The sequence below is a fragment of the Gobio gobio genome (genome assembly GCF_949357685.1).
Source record: "Gobio gobio genome assembly, chromosome: 7".
NCBI classification, from domain to species: Eukaryota; Metazoa; Chordata; class Actinopteri; order Cypriniformes; family Gobionidae; genus Gobio; species Gobio gobio.
Genome location: NC_137103.1, coordinates 35,584,092 through 35,600,603, shown reverse-complemented (window position 1 = coordinate 35,600,603; position 16,512 = coordinate 35,584,092). Strand labels below are relative to the sequence as shown.

The 16,512-nt window shown below is 40.1% G+C and overlaps 2 protein-coding genes across 3 annotated transcripts; one reads left to right on the top strand and one right to left on the bottom strand.

Moving 5' to 3' along the window:
- The first annotated feature begins 785 nt into the window (after window positions 1-785).
- Window positions 786-13,458, top strand: ccnyl1 (cyclin Y-like 1). Its single transcript, XM_079822101.1, has 10 exons — window positions 786-1,823; window positions 6,509-6,583; window positions 6,735-6,769; window positions 6,871-6,971; window positions 7,138-7,173; window positions 7,274-7,325; window positions 7,725-7,844; window positions 8,817-8,983; window positions 11,429-11,591; window positions 11,683-13,458. The coding sequence occupies exons 1-10, from the start codon at window positions 1,670-1,672 to the stop codon at window positions 11,797-11,799; spliced, it is 1,020 nt and encodes a 339-aa protein (XP_079678227.1). The 5' UTR covers window positions 786-1,669; the 3' UTR covers window positions 11,800-13,458.
- On the bottom strand, window positions 12,104-16,427 carry fzd5 (frizzled class receptor 5). Of its 2 annotated transcripts, none has more exons than XM_079822099.1 (2): window positions 15,898-16,427; window positions 12,104-15,803 (listed from the first exon to the last, which is right to left on the bottom strand). In XM_079822099.1, exon 2 carries the CDS (start codon window positions 15,545-15,547, stop codon window positions 13,775-13,777), a length of 1,773 nt encoding a protein of 590 aa, XP_079678225.1. In that variant the 5' UTR covers window positions 15,548-15,803; window positions 15,898-16,427; the 3' UTR covers window positions 12,104-13,774. The 2 variants fall into 2 exon arrangements, with proteins under 2 accessions (XP_079678225.1, XP_079678226.1); XM_079822100.1 differs by having other exon boundaries at window positions 12,414-15,803; window positions 16,208-16,427.
- Between the last annotated feature and the right edge of the window lie 85 nt (window positions 16,428-16,512).

The following is a 16,512-nucleotide window of genomic DNA, read 5'->3' as shown; positions in this document are numbered from 1 at the left end:
TGTTATCAGTGACACCACAGACTCTAAAAAAGTGAGATACATAAACTGTAATAAAATTAATAAAAAACTCCTCATGCACCCCTCAGACCAACCATCACCTGTAATGACCTTTACACAGAGAAGGTGGTCCAATCAGAAGTCCCCCTTTTATTAAAGGAGCTAAATAAACACCACAGAGCCACATAAAGCTGAAGGGCACGACTTTTTTGTAAAATATAATAAAACTGTAATTGTAAAAAAAAAAATTAATTACTATATTATACATGTTAAATAAAACATGAAATATATAAAAGAGGATATCTTTTGATTTGTGGTGGGAACATGCAGATTTTGTTACTCTTAAACTCAGTTAAATATGTACTTTTAAAAAGTATATTTTAACACCCTTTTCACTCTATAGAATACACATTTTATGATTTACTGGTATCTGATATTTCTAAGTAGAGGGATGCTGTTTGCCCCTGCAAAAAAAGAATAACCCAACTATTTTATATTTCAGAGATGATAATTGGACAACACCCTCTGAATTAAACATGCATACTACTATTTGAAATGTTTATCACTACATGGTTTATAATATTTCACAAATTCAAAAGAACAGCAGGCGTCTTACGTACGTCAGTACGCCAGTATTCCATTCCATTCACAAAGAGGTGTGTAAATGGGCGTGGTTTAAATCTCCAGCTTGACGGCATGGATTGACAGTTTAAATCGCCAATCCTTGAACAAATATTTCATTTGTTTTGATAATTCATCCAATCCCAATTGATGGAATGTCGAAACGGGGCGGGTCCTTACCTGCGTCACTCTGAGCAGATGGCGGTGGTGGCGGGGAGCGGATTGCTGCTGCTGCTGCACTGGCCGGCGAGGAGGAGGGGATAACGGGGGGACTCTCCGACGAGACTCGGTGGACAAATTCGAATAACTCAAAACAAACCCGGCGCTTGAATTGGGCGCATGTAAATGGACAGGACTTTATTTATCCGCTGCGTTAAAAGCCTAATTTCCTCCTGCTACGGGCCGAAGGCCTGAGGATTTGAGTGATTATTGGATCCAGAGTTTCAGCCAACACACAGATCTGCCCTATACACGACGGATAAATGCTTGGAAGTCTGTTATTTAGGGGCCATTTCAGCTGTTCCCGATTTGAACTGCCAAACCGGCTTAATTTTGTACTCAATCGGACATTTAAATCAGCGTTAAAAGAATGGTTTTATCTCAGTTAGCTCGGCGGCTAATAACTCGCTTATTCACAATGAATCAATATTAGCCGTTAGCACGTACGGCTAATTTAAAGGAATAAATCCGTATTCGATCATCTCAGACCGATATTTTCTAGTGATATGTTTTCAGTCACGTGTCTTGTATCCGGTTGTATTGATTTCTCGGGCGCTAAAGCCTTAGGTCTTGTGTGGCACTGTGTATAAATGCATGGAGTCCCGTTATATGACTGGCACAGATAGTAAAATACCTCTTGAGTCTGGGGCAGCAAGACAGCACAGCAGTAAATGCTGACTCCGTGTCCTTTTCAGCTCTTCATGTACTTTTTACATTTAACTTGAGCTCATCCATTGATTCACATCAGAAGCAGCCCAGCTGTGAGTTTCAAAGGTGTTTGTCATAGTCCAACACACCTGAGCAGGTAGAGCACGTGCTTGTGTGTGTCATCATGGGCAATACAGTGTCCTGCTGCGTGTCTCCCAGTGGGAGCCCCAAACTACCCCGGCAGGTGGAGCGTCTGGAGGACTATCAGATCAACACAGACCTGAGCGATGACACCGGTCCATACCTGCAGCACATCAGTGACCGAGAGGTGCCCGATGGTAAGTTCTAGTGGGTGTTGTGGTCTACTGATAAAACCACAGTTGCTCAGTCCTGCTAGTGCAGACCAACCCTGCTCAAACACACCTGAACTGGCTCATCAATGTCTTAATGTTCATTACAGACAGGTGTGATCGAAAAGGGTTGGAAATTAACTTTGCAGGAAGGTGGGCCCCCCCACCCCCAGCAAAACTGAGCAACCTTGAGCCATACAAGTGGTTCTCAACAGCACTTTTTGGATGCATCTCATGTTTATTAGAAGAGGTTTCAAGATCTGAACAGAATGTGCAGTTCTGAGGTTCTCCAGGACCAGACTTTAACGGAAATGTTGTAGGTTTGAACCCTGCAAGGGTTGATCCATGTCACCAACTGTCACCACAATATTTTATTCTATGCAAAACTATTCTATTCTTCTGTTATTGTGTTTCCACATTCGTGTGCAACAGCGTCTTGAAGAACTGCGCTGAGATCCGATGCCTTGACCTCTTCATCTCACGGGTCGGGTTTCTCCTAAGAGCTCAACACTTTTAAGTGCTGTGTTGGTTTGCTCTGAAAATGCATGGCCTATGACATTTTTGGTCAAAATTACAATTGCGGATTTAAAAATCAGCTATTGTTACAGAAAGAGAAAAGAGGTTTACGGAGATTTTTAGAAGGATGTCTGTTAGTATTTGGGATACGTGTGTGAAGCCTCTTGGGACTGTTTGCAGTCTTTACTGCTGTTTATTTAGCCTGAGCTATTTTACCCTCAGGGGAGATGCATATAGACACACAACTTAATGTCCAGTACTCTATTTAGAGCAACAATGTCTTCATCTTTGTTTCAAAGCACATATGACAGCAGTGTAAACTCCACTAGTTCGGCTGTGGTTAATCCTTTATGATTGGGACGTTCCAGGTCATGGTTCATTTGGAATTCTGTTAGAGATGTGAATAAAAACGATTCTAAGTTTAACTGGCAGAGACGATCAAAAATGTTTAGTATTCCTGGCATCCCAGTGATGTAGATCTTCGGGACAGCTGCATTCTCTCCTTATCTCTCCCTCTCGTTGGGAATCTGAATGAGGCACGTTTTGTTCCCTTTGGGACTTAGAGGTTGAGTTTGGATAAACTTAGTTTTCCTGTATTGAACTGTCTCTCCATTTTCATGAACAGAATCACTTTTCTCTAGTGTGTTTTGCCAGTGTTTTCCCAATTTTTTTTCGTCTTATTTACCCATTAGTAGGCCTTGCGTACGCTTTAATAACCACCAAACCAGAAGCAAAGAGAAGTGCAAGAAAGACAAGCGCTGCTGATATCTTCTTTCAAATATATATTTTTGTCATTTCTATTGTAATGACCGCACTGAAGTATATTTATGCAAGTCGTGAATTCTCCAATAAGTAACAAAATCTGTCTGAGGAACACATTCCCCTTGTTAGGAATCACTGTACTACCCATGACACACTACAGCCGTGTTCCTCCCCTCAGTCAGGACGGCTGCCCTACCCCCAGGGCTTATTTTTGACTTTGGTGGTGGGGGAATGGGAGTGTCAATTGAGTTCATGAGCTCTAGAGACCTATGGAATGAATGAATCTCAGTTGTTTAACACATACAGAACTGTTCAAAAGTTTGGGGTCAGTATGATTTTTAAAAATGAATAATTGTATTCAGCAATGATGCATTAAATTGATCAAAAGTGACAGTAAAAACGTACATGGTTACAAAAGAAGAATCTATTTCAAATAAATAATGTGAACTTTCTATGCATCAAAGAATCCTGTAAAAATGTATCACAGTTTCCACAAAAATATTAAGCAGTTATCAAGTATTGCTACTTGATACTAAAACAGAAAACAGTTCTTTTAAATTTTAATAGTATTTCACAATATTCCTTTGTACTGTATTTTCACAATATTCCTTTGTACTCACCAAGGCTGTACTAGCCTTGGTGAGCATTGACTTATTTCAAAAACATAAAAAAATCTTACCGACCCCAAACTTTGAACAACAATGTATGTTAAAGGGATAGATCACCAAACATAATAATACTGATGTTATTTTACTCATCCTCACGTCGTTCCAAACCTGTATGACTTTATTCTGTTGAACGCAAAAGATACGTGTACAAAAGACTATCCTAGTTATTCTTTCCAATAACGAAAGTGAATAAGGACTGTATCTGTCAAGTTTTAAAATGACAAAAAAGCAAATTAAAAGTTGTCTATATTGACTCTTTCAAATCTTCCAAAACCACACAATAGCCATGTCATTATTAGCTAATGTTTATCAGAGTTCCTGAGAGTAGCGATGCTTCAGTTATCAATGAATCATTCTTTTGAGCCTTATCTTTTCAGTGAATTGTTCATAAAACCATTCATGATACTTTTACAGTGCTTCTGTGTCCTTTTTGTTGTGTGAAGCTCCAGTCCCTAGTCATTGTATTTGTATGGAAGACAGTGTCTGGCCTCCCTTGTTTTTCCACAGAATTAACATTCGAGTGAGTAAATGATGACAAAATTCAGTTTTTGTTGAACTAATCCTTTAAAGCAATAATTCATGGGAGGTCCTATTTACATGGATTTTACCACGGTTAAGGAGTGTTCTAATACACAAAGTGAGGTGGAGTAAAATCCCTGTAACACAGCCTTTTATTGCTTTTGGTCTAATCTTTATTTGTGCCCCACCAAGAAAGATGGCATTTGTATTTTCCTGCAGTGTGACGTTAGTTTTGCGTTTTAACACTGAGTTGGCGAACAGATAATTGCCTCTGGTTTGCTGCCCTTGGATGTTAACTAAAGCTGCCTTGTCACCAGGCGTTCCTGCACCTTCCTATCGGTCAGCGTTCTCTCTCACCCATGTCCATCAATCTCTCAGGGGAAGGATTCTGTGCCTCAGCTCCAACAAGAGGCTAAGTCTTCAGGTTTTCCCAACTGAACTGAACTTGTCGTTTTCACTTTGCCATGCCATTCATGTTCATATTCTCTGATAGGAAATGGCTGTGATTAGTTGTGTTGAAGAAAGATGTCGAGACAACGGCAGGTTTTGAGGTTTTCATTCCCTGAATTTAGCCCTCGGAAATAATCTACGCTGTGTGTGCAGTGACTGTAATTTAACATGGTGAATTGAGGCAGGAATAGGATCTTTTGAGTGACATTTTTTACAGTTACCTTTAAAAATCTTTGCCATTAAACAGAATCAATATGTTGTTATTCATGTAGCTTGCTATAAACTTAGCGCGATTTTCTCAAACTGTTGCTTCATAGTTAGTTGTTGAGCTGCAAGAGAAAAGTTTACGCTAATGCCCACTTGCGTGTGGTACTGCTGACAATGCTTCATGCATCATGATTTGACATTTGATCCATTGGGACACAAAACTGTGTTTTCTTTCACATACTTGTAAAAGTACATTTTGGGCTGTAGAGTAAATTAGTCTAAAACTGGGTACCCAGAACTCCCTCTAGAATCCTTCTGCCCTGCACCTGCGCTACACACCTCCTGCCAGTTTTGTAGCTCCCATGACATGGTTGCAGCTGTCCAAACATCTCCTTGGAGTGTGTTTACTGTACAACTTAGCAGCACTGGCACAAATCTTTTGACCCGGTCTCCATTGAATTCCAAAAAGAATGCCTCTTCACTGGCTGGTGAAGACACCTTTTCATGAACTGGCCTGGGCAAAATCCTCAATCCTATAACATTCTGAGCTGCACTTTGGGTGGAAAATTTTTCCATTTGAAGGATACAGACAAACATAACACCCTCTTGGTATAGTTGAATATATGTCTCACCTAGAGACTCGATTTTGTTTGTCATATGGGCTAGTCCTGTAACGTATCTGGCATGGCTCCTGCGGTGCATGGTGGTGTGGGCGGAGCTATGGGTGTAAGCTTGCGTTGTATTGTAGTGCCCATACAATAGGCTCATTGTGCCCACCACTCCTCTCCTGTGGCAAGAGCGGGTAGTGGCATGTTCCTGCCAGTCAGTTTGAGCGTGCCGAACTGGGTTTTTCAGTTTGAATATTTATTCTGAATGATCACTACTGCCACCCCTGCCACAACAGTTTTAATTTATTTTCTTTCTTTTTTTTTTTACTTGTTATTGGGCAAAAAAAATTGAAACTGTGAATATTATGCTGAACTGCAAGTACAGAAACTAGAAATTAATACTTTTATTTAGCAAGAATACATAAAAAGAGTTACATAAAAATTTAAAGAGGTTTCTAAATTTACAAAAGATTTCTACATCAAATGCTGTTCTTTTCAACATTCTATTCATAAAAAAAATCATGAAAAAATGTATCGTTTCCACAAAAATATTGTTTTCAAGATTGTTTTTAATAAATCAGCATATTAGAACGGTTTCTGAAGGATCATGTGACACTGAAGACTGGAGTAATGATGCTTTAAAATACTAAATTTAATTATTAAATTGTAATCATATTTCGCAATATTACTGTTTTTACTATATTTTTGATCAAATGAATGCAGCCTTTGTGATCATGAGACTTCTTTCAAAAATATTAGAAAATCATATGAACCCCAAACCTCTGAACAGAAGTATATGTGTGAAATTTTAAGATTTTTAAAAAAGTTATGTTTCATTGATATTTAAGTACATACCACTCATTCTTTAGGTTTATTTCTCTTAATGTTTGTAATTATGCCCATATTTTGTCAACTAATGATTGATTAACTCTCTGTCTTCTAGATTTGGCTTTAGAGTCCAACCCCTCAGATCATGCCCGCGCCAGCACGATCTTCCTTAGCAAGTCACAGACGGATGGTGAGTGTTTCCAAAAATTTGAATCATTTCATTTGACTTCCTAGCTGCATATTAACTAGTGTCCTGCCTGACCCATGCTGTTAGATGGAAGTTTACTGTTAAATGGACACTGGCACAGCTTGTCAATATTTGTTGGTTTTCTCATTCTCAGTACGGGATAGGAGGAAAAGCAATCACATAAACCACGTGAGTGAATGTGTTCTGGAGTCTGTTTTGTGGTTGTTCTTGGTTGTACAGTTTTTGGAATGTCTTGCTGCAAGCGTATTAAATGTTGGTCCTTTCCCAAGGTCTCACCTGGTCTGCTTTCAAAGAAGTACAGCTCCTGCTCTACGATATTCATTGATGACAGTACTGTTAGTCAGCCAAACCTGAAAAGCACAATCAAATGGTCAGTGAAGGGTCACTGTTTTATTGCATCATTCCTACATTATTGTAAAATATACACATAAATGAGTACATACCATTGAATGCATGTAAAAAATAATTAGCAAACTGAAAACGTACGGTTATGGTCTCGGTTTGCATGTTGACACATTTCTATTCTCTGTTTCCAGTGTCACGTTAGCAATATACTATCACATTAAAAACAGGTAGGTTCTGTTATGTTCTTTATAATAATTTGAACTATACATTTGATGAGTTTATTTCATATAAAATTTGACTTTAAACAATTGTATTAATCCATTTTAGGGATTCCAATAGGTCATTGGACATCTTTGATGAAAAAATGCACCCCTTATCTGTAAGTTAACCCCTTATTTATATTGTTTCATAAGCAGCTGGCGGACAATTTCACATTTTACAGTCACTATTTGGTTTTTGTTCAGACAAGCTGAAATATCTATTTTTGTGTGCATCAAATCCGTTTAGCTGTTTAGTCTGAGCAGCAAAAATGTTATGCAATCCGATATGTACATTTTTTCTGATTCATATGTGGTTTAAAATCCAGTTGAAATGGATTTTTGGAAATGCATTTCTGAACAGTCAGTTATTTTTGTTTCTTGGGATGGGGCGTGTAACACTGTAAGATTTTTCCTTATGTTCTCGCACTTTCCACAATGACAGGGCTGGGTACTGGCATTTGAGCTTGAAGTTGTAATTGCGAACATATTAACATATTAATGTATGCTACCTTTGGCAGAGGGAGCAAGTTCCTGATGATTACTCCAGCACAGACCCCGAACACAAACTCATCTATCGATTCGTCCGGACACTGTTCAGCGCGGCACAGCTCACAGCTGAGTGTGCAATCGTCACTCTGGTAAGAGAATAGCAGTCTGATCTACTTTCAACAATACAATGAGTAACGTGTACAATGATGAAAAAATAATAGGCTTTTTTGGAGATGCTTAGGCACGTTTTCCTGTCGTCCACTAGAGGACAGTAGAGGACCAGAGAATGAATCATCATTTGCCTGTTTAACCTGTATTGGTCCAAAATCCATTCCAACTTTTCGGTTTTTAAATCATTTTATTTATGTTTTGCACACTTCACTCATTTCGTGACCAGTTAATGTGCTTAATAAAAGATGATTTACAAACAAATATTTTGATAAAACATTGTACAAGGTTAAGTTGTTTGGTAAATCATGAAGAAACAATGAATACATTGTTTTACTGCATTTATTAATCTGTGTAATGCTATTTTATAAATATACTATAGGTCATTGTCCATGCAGATTCATTAATAATACATTATCTAATGTTACTTTTAGTATACACTATATATCAAGTGTTTTAATTTGAATTCATACTTTCGAATTAATACTTATATTCAGCAAGAGCACGTTAAAGTAATTAAAAGTGACAGTAATGACATTTATAATGATGAAAGTTTTCTATTTCAAATAAATGCTGTTTATTTGAACTTGCTATTAATCAAAGAATCGTGGGGGGAAATATTTTCACAAAAATATTAAGCAGCACAACTGTTTTCAACACTGATGATATGACATGCTTCTTAAACACCAAATCGCCATTTCTGAAGGTGACACTGATTATATATATATTTTTAACTGTATTTAGAAATGAACATTAACCTAGACTGTATTTTAATTCTAATTTGCACACCCCAATTGTGAGTTTCCTTGGTAAAAAGCATTTTTTTAATTGTTATTATTTATTAACAGTTTACAATAAAGCACAATATAGCAACAATCAAAACAATAGAAGTATTCTGCATTAAGATAAAAAGCATTTTGTAATAACATACTTCTCCACTGTCTTTGCTGCAGGTATATTTGGAGAGGCTGTTGACGTATGCCGAGCTGGACATTTGCCCATCTAACTGGAAGAGGATTGTTCTGGGAGCCATCCTGTTGGCCTCGAAAGTCTGGGACGATCAGGCCGTGTGGAACGTTGACTACTGTCAGATCCTCAAAGACATCACTGTTGAGGACATGTGAGTGAGATAATATAATCACTGTCCGTTCTGCTGAAATGCTACAGCTCATTTGTACCATCCGTGTATAATCTAGAACAAAACGTTCTGATGTGATGCATCAATGCACCATCTAGAATCTAGTACGTGCTGCTGGAAGGAGACAGTACTGCGCGTCACCTAAATCTTCTTCCAACTCATTCCAGTCTACAACTCCCACAACTTCCCATATCCCTTGGAACAAGATTTAAAAAAAAAAAAAAAATGAAGCGACACACTTCAAAACCTTGTTTTTTTTGTTTGTTCTCATGTCTCAATATCCATATAAATGACACAGACGGGGTTTGTGTGTGTTTGTGTCTATTTGTGTGCTGTTCTACCTGATTGTGTATGTTAAAGGCCATGTCCCTCTTCTCTCCTCTCTGCCCCTTCGCTCTATTTTCATCCCTTTTATTGAAGCAGTCTTTGTGAGCCTCTGGGCTGGCGGGCTTCAAGTGCTCTCAGACTCCTCTACAATGGTCCAGGCTCTCGCCCACTCCATTTGTTGCCCCTAGCGACCGAAACCTCCCCCCTCCCCCTTTCCCAACACCACCCATACCAACCTCAACCTAATGTCTGCTCTTCCCAATACATTCAGGTCACTGTCTCCACGATGACAGTCTCTGTACGTATGATGGTTTGGGGGTGTAAAAGATACTGTTATAATAGTTAACAATTAGCATTAACTTTTTTTGATTTGATTTCGTAATATCAAGTTCATGATATTAGATTTAAAAATGGTGAATTTAGGCTTTTCAGCGTTTTAGATGATCTTTTCATTTCATGGCTGTTGTGCAGATCACTTTAATAGCCCAATAAAGTAAATAGTACAATTTTAAAAGGACAGTTATTCAGTGTATTCTTTCTAATTTAATATGAGATTACATACTTGTATTAAATTGACTGTAAAGACAATGAAATGCTGTTCTTTTGAAGTTTCTATTCAAAGAATCCTGACATAATAACCAAACTAATAATAAATATTTCCAAAAAAATATTATGCAAAAAAAAGTAAGCAGCAAATCGGCATATTAGAATGATTTCTGAAGGATCATGTGACACTGAAAACTGGAGTAATGATTTAGTTTTGCATCACATTTTAAATTTCAAAAATATTTAAGTAGAAAACAGTATTTTAAATTGTAATATTTCATAATAAATGCAGCCTTAGTGAGCCTAAGAGACTTCAAAAACATTTTAAAAATCTCACTGACCCCAAACCTTTGGACGATAGTAAACAAAAATTGAAAATGCCGTTTAAAGCAGCACTAGGTAGTTTTTGCTCTCGGGGTCCCCCTACAGTTGAGAAACAGTATTGTCCTCTACTACTGTCGTAAACTGTCATTCTACATCAGTAGATGCATCGCACGTGCATTTGTTGACATGACAACTATGATAGCACTGCTATGAACACTGCAGGAGGAGTTCACCTGTCTATGGAGTTCACATGCAGGTGTTCTGCTTGTGTCGCGTGTGAAATGTCTTCATCCCAGGTACAGTGGCATATGTTTCAGTATGTCATATGAATATCATTTCATGGGTTTTATTTTTTTCAAACGCCAAATGATCGCTGTGCTCACGTTTACAAGCCAGCGTCATTATAGTAGCCTAGTCTATTGGTTACCGTTTTACAGAATCTATGATACTTCAATTCAATGTTTGAGTGGTAGGTAATGACCATATATCGTCAAGATTGTAATATCAAGCTACCCTAGATGATCTGCAAATTTGAAAAATCGATTTGCATTATAGCTTGAGGCAAGACAAATAAACCAATATCACAGACATGTTAGGTATCCTAAAATATGATTTTATACGTCTTATGTATTTACTTGCAAGAATGTAGCCCCTCCTCCTTCAGCTCAAGCCAACGAGCAAACGCTGGCCCAATGTTGATCCTCGTCCTGCCTTTTATCCCATCACTTTCTCGTTTCCTCTTTTTGCTTTCCTCCGACAAAACCTTTGCTTTCTTATTTTTCTGTGCTGCTTCGGCCATGACTATAACATTCGGCAAACAAATTATAGTTTTTCTCGCACGTCCGAATTTAAGGAAGTGGGGGTGGTGGTGGAAGTGACATATATGCCGTAAAGCAATCGAATTTTGTAGTTCTTTTTTTTTCTCGGGTTACTACCCGAAACCCGAAGTTTAAAAGTACGATTAAAAACGATACAGACCCCGTCAGGCTATGGCAGACGTGTCATTCAACCTATTGTAAGTCGATGTATCATCACAAGAGTCTTGAAAATATATTATAAAGGTTGAAAAGTTACCTAGTGCTGCTTTAAAGTAGTTTTGGATGTAGCAAAAAGTTTAGTACGTCACATTGTCAATGCTTGATGTGCAAATAATGGATTGTACAGTTGTCATGTTTGTTTTATTTACATTGATTTTAACAAAAAATCCCTTAATCTCCATCAATTTTTCAGGAACGAAATGGAAAGACATTTTCTGGAGCTGCTGCAGTTTAACATTAACGTACCGGCCAGCGTCTATGCCAAGTATTACTTTGACCTGCGCTCTTTAGCAGACGACAACAACCTGAGCTTTCCTTTGGAGCCACTGAGCAACGAACGAGCGCAGAAACTAGAGGTGGGGAGCTAAACAATGTGACCCAATTTAAACAATGTGTCAATTTAAAAACAAAAATACTAATTTCACTTTTTTTTTTTTTTTTTCAAAGGCAATCTCAAGACTATGTGAGGACAAGTACAAGGATCTGAGCAGAGTGGCCATGAGAAGATCATTCAGCGCAGACAACCTAGTGGGCATCCGCAGATCCAACGCCGTTCTTTCTTAGAGCTTTTGCTTGGAACAGTCGCCACACCAAGACAGCGCTCAGTGGACAAAACTCGTTCTCTGTCCCTGCCTTTGGCTGCGACGTCATGCCAGTCGAAAGATCCTACACTTTACCCAACCAATGCAGAACAACATGGAGACAAAAACAGACTGGGGTTTTTTTTGTTTGTTTTTTGCTTACTATGTAGGCTACTAGCTGTGAACTGTCAGTTTTTAATTGAAATCATTTGCAGATGGAGTATTTTAAATAAACACTAATCATGTAACACGTCTGAATTTGTGTTTGAAGAATGTCACTCCAAACTGTCAAAAGGTTGTTTTTATGTGGCTTTGTTTCATTACACTGAAAAATCCAGGGATTTTAACACACACAGTTAACGTCATGTTAGAACCGTATTTGTTTTAAACAATGTAAAAGAATATATTAATAAAGTGCAGGTTTTTAGTGCCTGTAAAAAGGTGCTGAAATTGATAGCACTCAACTAATAAAACATCAAGGTAAACATGCTCAGTAGGATTTGTTTTAGATCAACAGGGTGAATCTTTTTTTTTCCTTTTTCCAAAACGGCAGTAAAAATAAAAAGCACAATAAATGATTGACCAAACATTGGACTTCCAGGTTCACAAATTGCTCCTCACTTTTATTCTCTACCAGTAAGAGAAACAAAGGAAACATGTAAAAGACACTTCTCATAAATATCTAAGAATCTCTTTAAAATTGTAGCACTGAATTTCATATCTTTTACAAAACATATGTACAAAGTTGCAGTCTGGACTCTTAAAATGACGCGTCTTGTACAAGATTTACATATGAATAGAGCCGAACGAGTATGTACACTCAACCAGACATGCAGCAAAATTGTGAGGCATTTTGAAGACTACACAGGAAAAGTATTTCTACAACAGCTTGGACGGTAAACAGAATCCATTTACATATTAATGCTCCACTGAAAGATGTCACACGGATCTACGAAACCAACACAGGTTTACAGATTCTGCCTGCTAAAAGTGCGTACCCAACACTGGTTTTCTGATTCAAAACACAAATACGATGAAATGACAAACAGTGACCAAAGGATCATGAGGCTTGATGCAAATAAAAAGTCTTTCACACAGACCAAACGAAATGTTCTTTTGAAACCAGTTCATATTTGGCCTTTTGCTTAAGTTCTTTGTAACAAACCTAGTATGGCTGCTGGTTAACACCTGAACCTTTGACCACAAGAGGGAAGTCAAGCTCACATTATGGAGCTACAGACTTCCCAAACAAGTCTATAGATGGTACACACACACACACGTCCTATCATTTAACACTGCCCAATAGATGCTAACCAACAATCTATTATCAGTGGAGAGATAGCTTGATGATCTTTGAAACACAACCTGCTAAGGAGCTGTTGAGGGAACATTAACTGCTGCTTCTTTCCTCTGCTTGCACAGTATAATCTGGAAATGTGTTGCCGCTTACAGAAAGCGTCTATTCACGTCCTACCTTGAACACGTTTGTAAATTAGAAGACTAGAGATGGTATTTAAAATGATGGAACAAAGTAAAATGCTGATAAAGTCACAAACACAACAGAGCAACGATCATCTGAGATGTCACAATGTTCTTGAGCATATTTACAAGAATACACAAATAAATAAAATATCTCCAGAAACTCATCGATTTGTCTTGACTCATATCAAGTTATCTTTTTTTCCCCCCATCATTCATGAATTGTAAGTTGACATTTTTTCCTCACAAAGTATCAACAAGTTCATTACTTTTCAAATTAGACCAGTGAATAAGAAGAGCTCGACTAGAACAAAACAACCAATAGTCTGTAAAAATCCTTCATAATATATCCATGCCCGTCCATCAAATCTAGTGATGTTGGTGGAAGGTCGAACAGACACCTGAAAATTTAGAGTCCCGCACACTTCATGCGTCACTGTTGTAGGGTTTATAAAGGATCAGGGGTTTCTGGCCAATGTTCAGACATGTGATGAGGGTGCTGATTTGTGATAGGTCCCAGCGGGGGCCGTTCCAGCTCGGGCTGTGAGAGCGGTACTGGCCTCGCTGTACATGGACGAGCCTGATACAGGTGGCTTCCGGGTCCTACAGGGCATGTACCGCGCCACAAAGCGCCTCCAGGACTCTAGAGTCTTCCCTGACCAGATCCAAACACCTGAGGTAATGCCTACTACAAGACACATGAAGTACTTTAACATGAAGACGGCATAATCCGGGCCCATGCCGAGCCGCTGGCGCTCGGACGGGCAAGAACAGGCCAGCGCCCGCTCCCAACCTGGCCTGTAATGTTGCTCATACACCAGGCACGCTACCACAATAGTTGCGGGCACCGTGTACAGGACGGTGAAGAGCCCAATCCGGATCATTAACTTCTCTAGCTTGTCCGTCTTAGTGCCACCCTGTTTAATGACACTACGGATCCGGAAGAGGGAAACAAAGCCAGCCAGCAGGAAGAGGGAGCCGGTGAAGAGGTAGACGACCAGAGGCGCCAATACGAAGCCACGTAGGCTCTCCAAGCTCTGGTTGCCCACGTAACAGATCCCAGCCACAGGGTCTCCATCCACCGAACTCAAAGCCAAGACGGCGATGGACTTGACGCTAGGAACGAGCCAAGCAGCAAGGTGGAAGTATTGAGAGTAGCCCGCGATGGCCTCGTTCCCCCATTTCATCCCTGCAGCCAGGAACCAGGTGAAGGAAAGCACCACCCACCAGATGGAGCTGGCCATTCCAAAGAAGTATATGAGCAGAAAAACCAGCGTGCAAAGGGCTGGGCCCGTGGTGTCGTAGAGGATGTGCTGTTGGTCGCCGGAGCCTTCGCAAGCTACTCGCTCATGGCCCGCGAGCAGTCGCACGATGTACCCCAGCGACACAAACAGGTAACAAGCAGCAAGGAAGATAATCGGCCGCTCTGGATATTTGAAACGCTCCATGTCGATGAGGAAAGTGGCCACGGTGGTGAACGTCGAGACAAAGCAGAGTACCGACCACAGTCCGATCCAGAAGGTTGTGAAGGTACGCTCATCCAGGGAAAAGTACGGTTGGTGGCAGGGCAAAGCACAGTTGGGTAAAGAGCCAGTGTACACACGGTTATGGAGTGGATGTGCTTCTTTTTTGATGGGCACCAGGGGGGTTCGACAGCGGCATTCACGGTCACACTTCTGCGGCGGAGCGGATTTTGCAGTATGACGTGGTGTTCCCTTAGGGGTGGGTTTGGGGAAAGGAGGTGATAGAGTCGTCGTCTCACTGCTGTTCCTGTCCATGCAAAGCCGATCGGTGTCACCCAGCATGGGCAGCTGCTCGCAGCTCATCCGCTCTGGCCACTCAAACCCATACTGGATCATGAGGGGAGAGCAACCCCTTTTAGCCCTCTCGCACACAGACCTGCAAGGCGGCAGGGGTTTTTTGTAGTCCTGAAGACAGATGGGGGTGTACATACTGCACAGGAAGAAAAGCAAGTCCGGGGAGCAACGGATCCGGACAAGTGGCCAAAACTGGTGCACTTCCAAGCCGACTTCATCCTGGGTGTCATGATTGAACTGGTTGGGCATGTAGGTGTGATTGTATCCAATCCCTTTGCACATTGGTACGGTGATGGGCTCGCACACTATATCCTTAGAGGCAGCATCGCCGAGCCGAGACAGTTGCAACAGCAGCAGAACGTGAAGCCAAAATCCGACCAGGTGCATCCCAGAGGTATCCATGGTGAAATGATGCTTGTCTGCAGGTTTCTTCATCCTGGAAAGCTATGAATTTCAATTCTTGAGTATTTTCTCAGCTCAGGTTTTTCCCCCCTTCCTTCCTTTCTTTCTTTTTTAATTTATTGCTGCGTTTCGGAAAGAAGAAATCCCAAAAGGAAACCTTAATTGCTCCAGCAGCATGTCCACAGTCCACAAGGTTGTAAATCACAGTGAAGTTTCATTCCAGATCCCGAGCACACTTTCTTCCAACTGTGAGAGTGCATTTCAAACAGACCATGATTCTAAACACGGGCTGAAAGAGTAAAAGAACAATTATAGTCAAATCAAACAATAGCTTAATGATTCGACAGAAAATCATAAACATGTAATTGAACGTCAGAACGTACCGTGGAAAAGCACGCGCAACCGTGGACTGAGTCAATCATTCACCGAGTAAACCGTGTTAAGGTCGAAAGTTCATTTCCCGCAGATACTTTGTAAAAAAGTAACATTTTAAGCCTCGGTTCCCTTTCTTATCTGCTTTAAATTCCACATGGCAGGTGAATGCATCCGATGAATGCAATCCGGCGGATTCACAACAAAAAAAGACGCCGAGAAAGCGAGAAGAAAACAGGGGAAAATAAATCTGACGTCCAAAAATTAGATCCTTTTTAAAGAGTATAATAAAGGTGAATAATAATAAAAATGTTAAGTCACCTTTCGCATTAGTGCTCAGGGCAACAGGTTTCAGGTGCGTCCTGCCATTTCCTTCAGTGTGTTTCCCAGCAGTCCACTGGAGTCCTTTCACGCACTTTAACATGTATAAACTCCACAATTCCACACCGAACTCTTTTACTAATTTGTTGAGAACGTATTTTCCTGTGTGGCAGAGCGTGTGTTCCCTCAGTTGGTTGCCGAGCCAGTAATTACTCACTCCGTAGAGGTTCAGTGAAGTGAAAATACTCCACCCGCGATGACACGCCCACAACTTTCAGGCCCCAACCCCTTTTTACCAGGGGCCA

Coding starts and splice junctions, on each gene's coding strand:
- ccnyl1 (XM_079822101.1), top strand. CDS start 1,670: ATGGGCAATACAGTGTCCTGCTGCGTGTCTCCCAGTGGGAGCCCCAAA. Junction 6,972..7,137: donor CTGAAAAGCACAATCAAATG/GTCAGTGAAGGG, acceptor CTCTGTTTCCAG/TGTCACGTTAGCAATATACT. Junction 7,174..7,273: donor TACTATCACATTAAAAACAG/GTAGGTTCTGTT, acceptor AATCCATTTTAG/GGATTCCAATAGGTCATTGG.
- fzd5 (XM_079822099.1), bottom strand. CDS start 15,547: ATGAAGAAACCTGCAGACAAGCATCATTTCACCATGGATACCTCTGGG.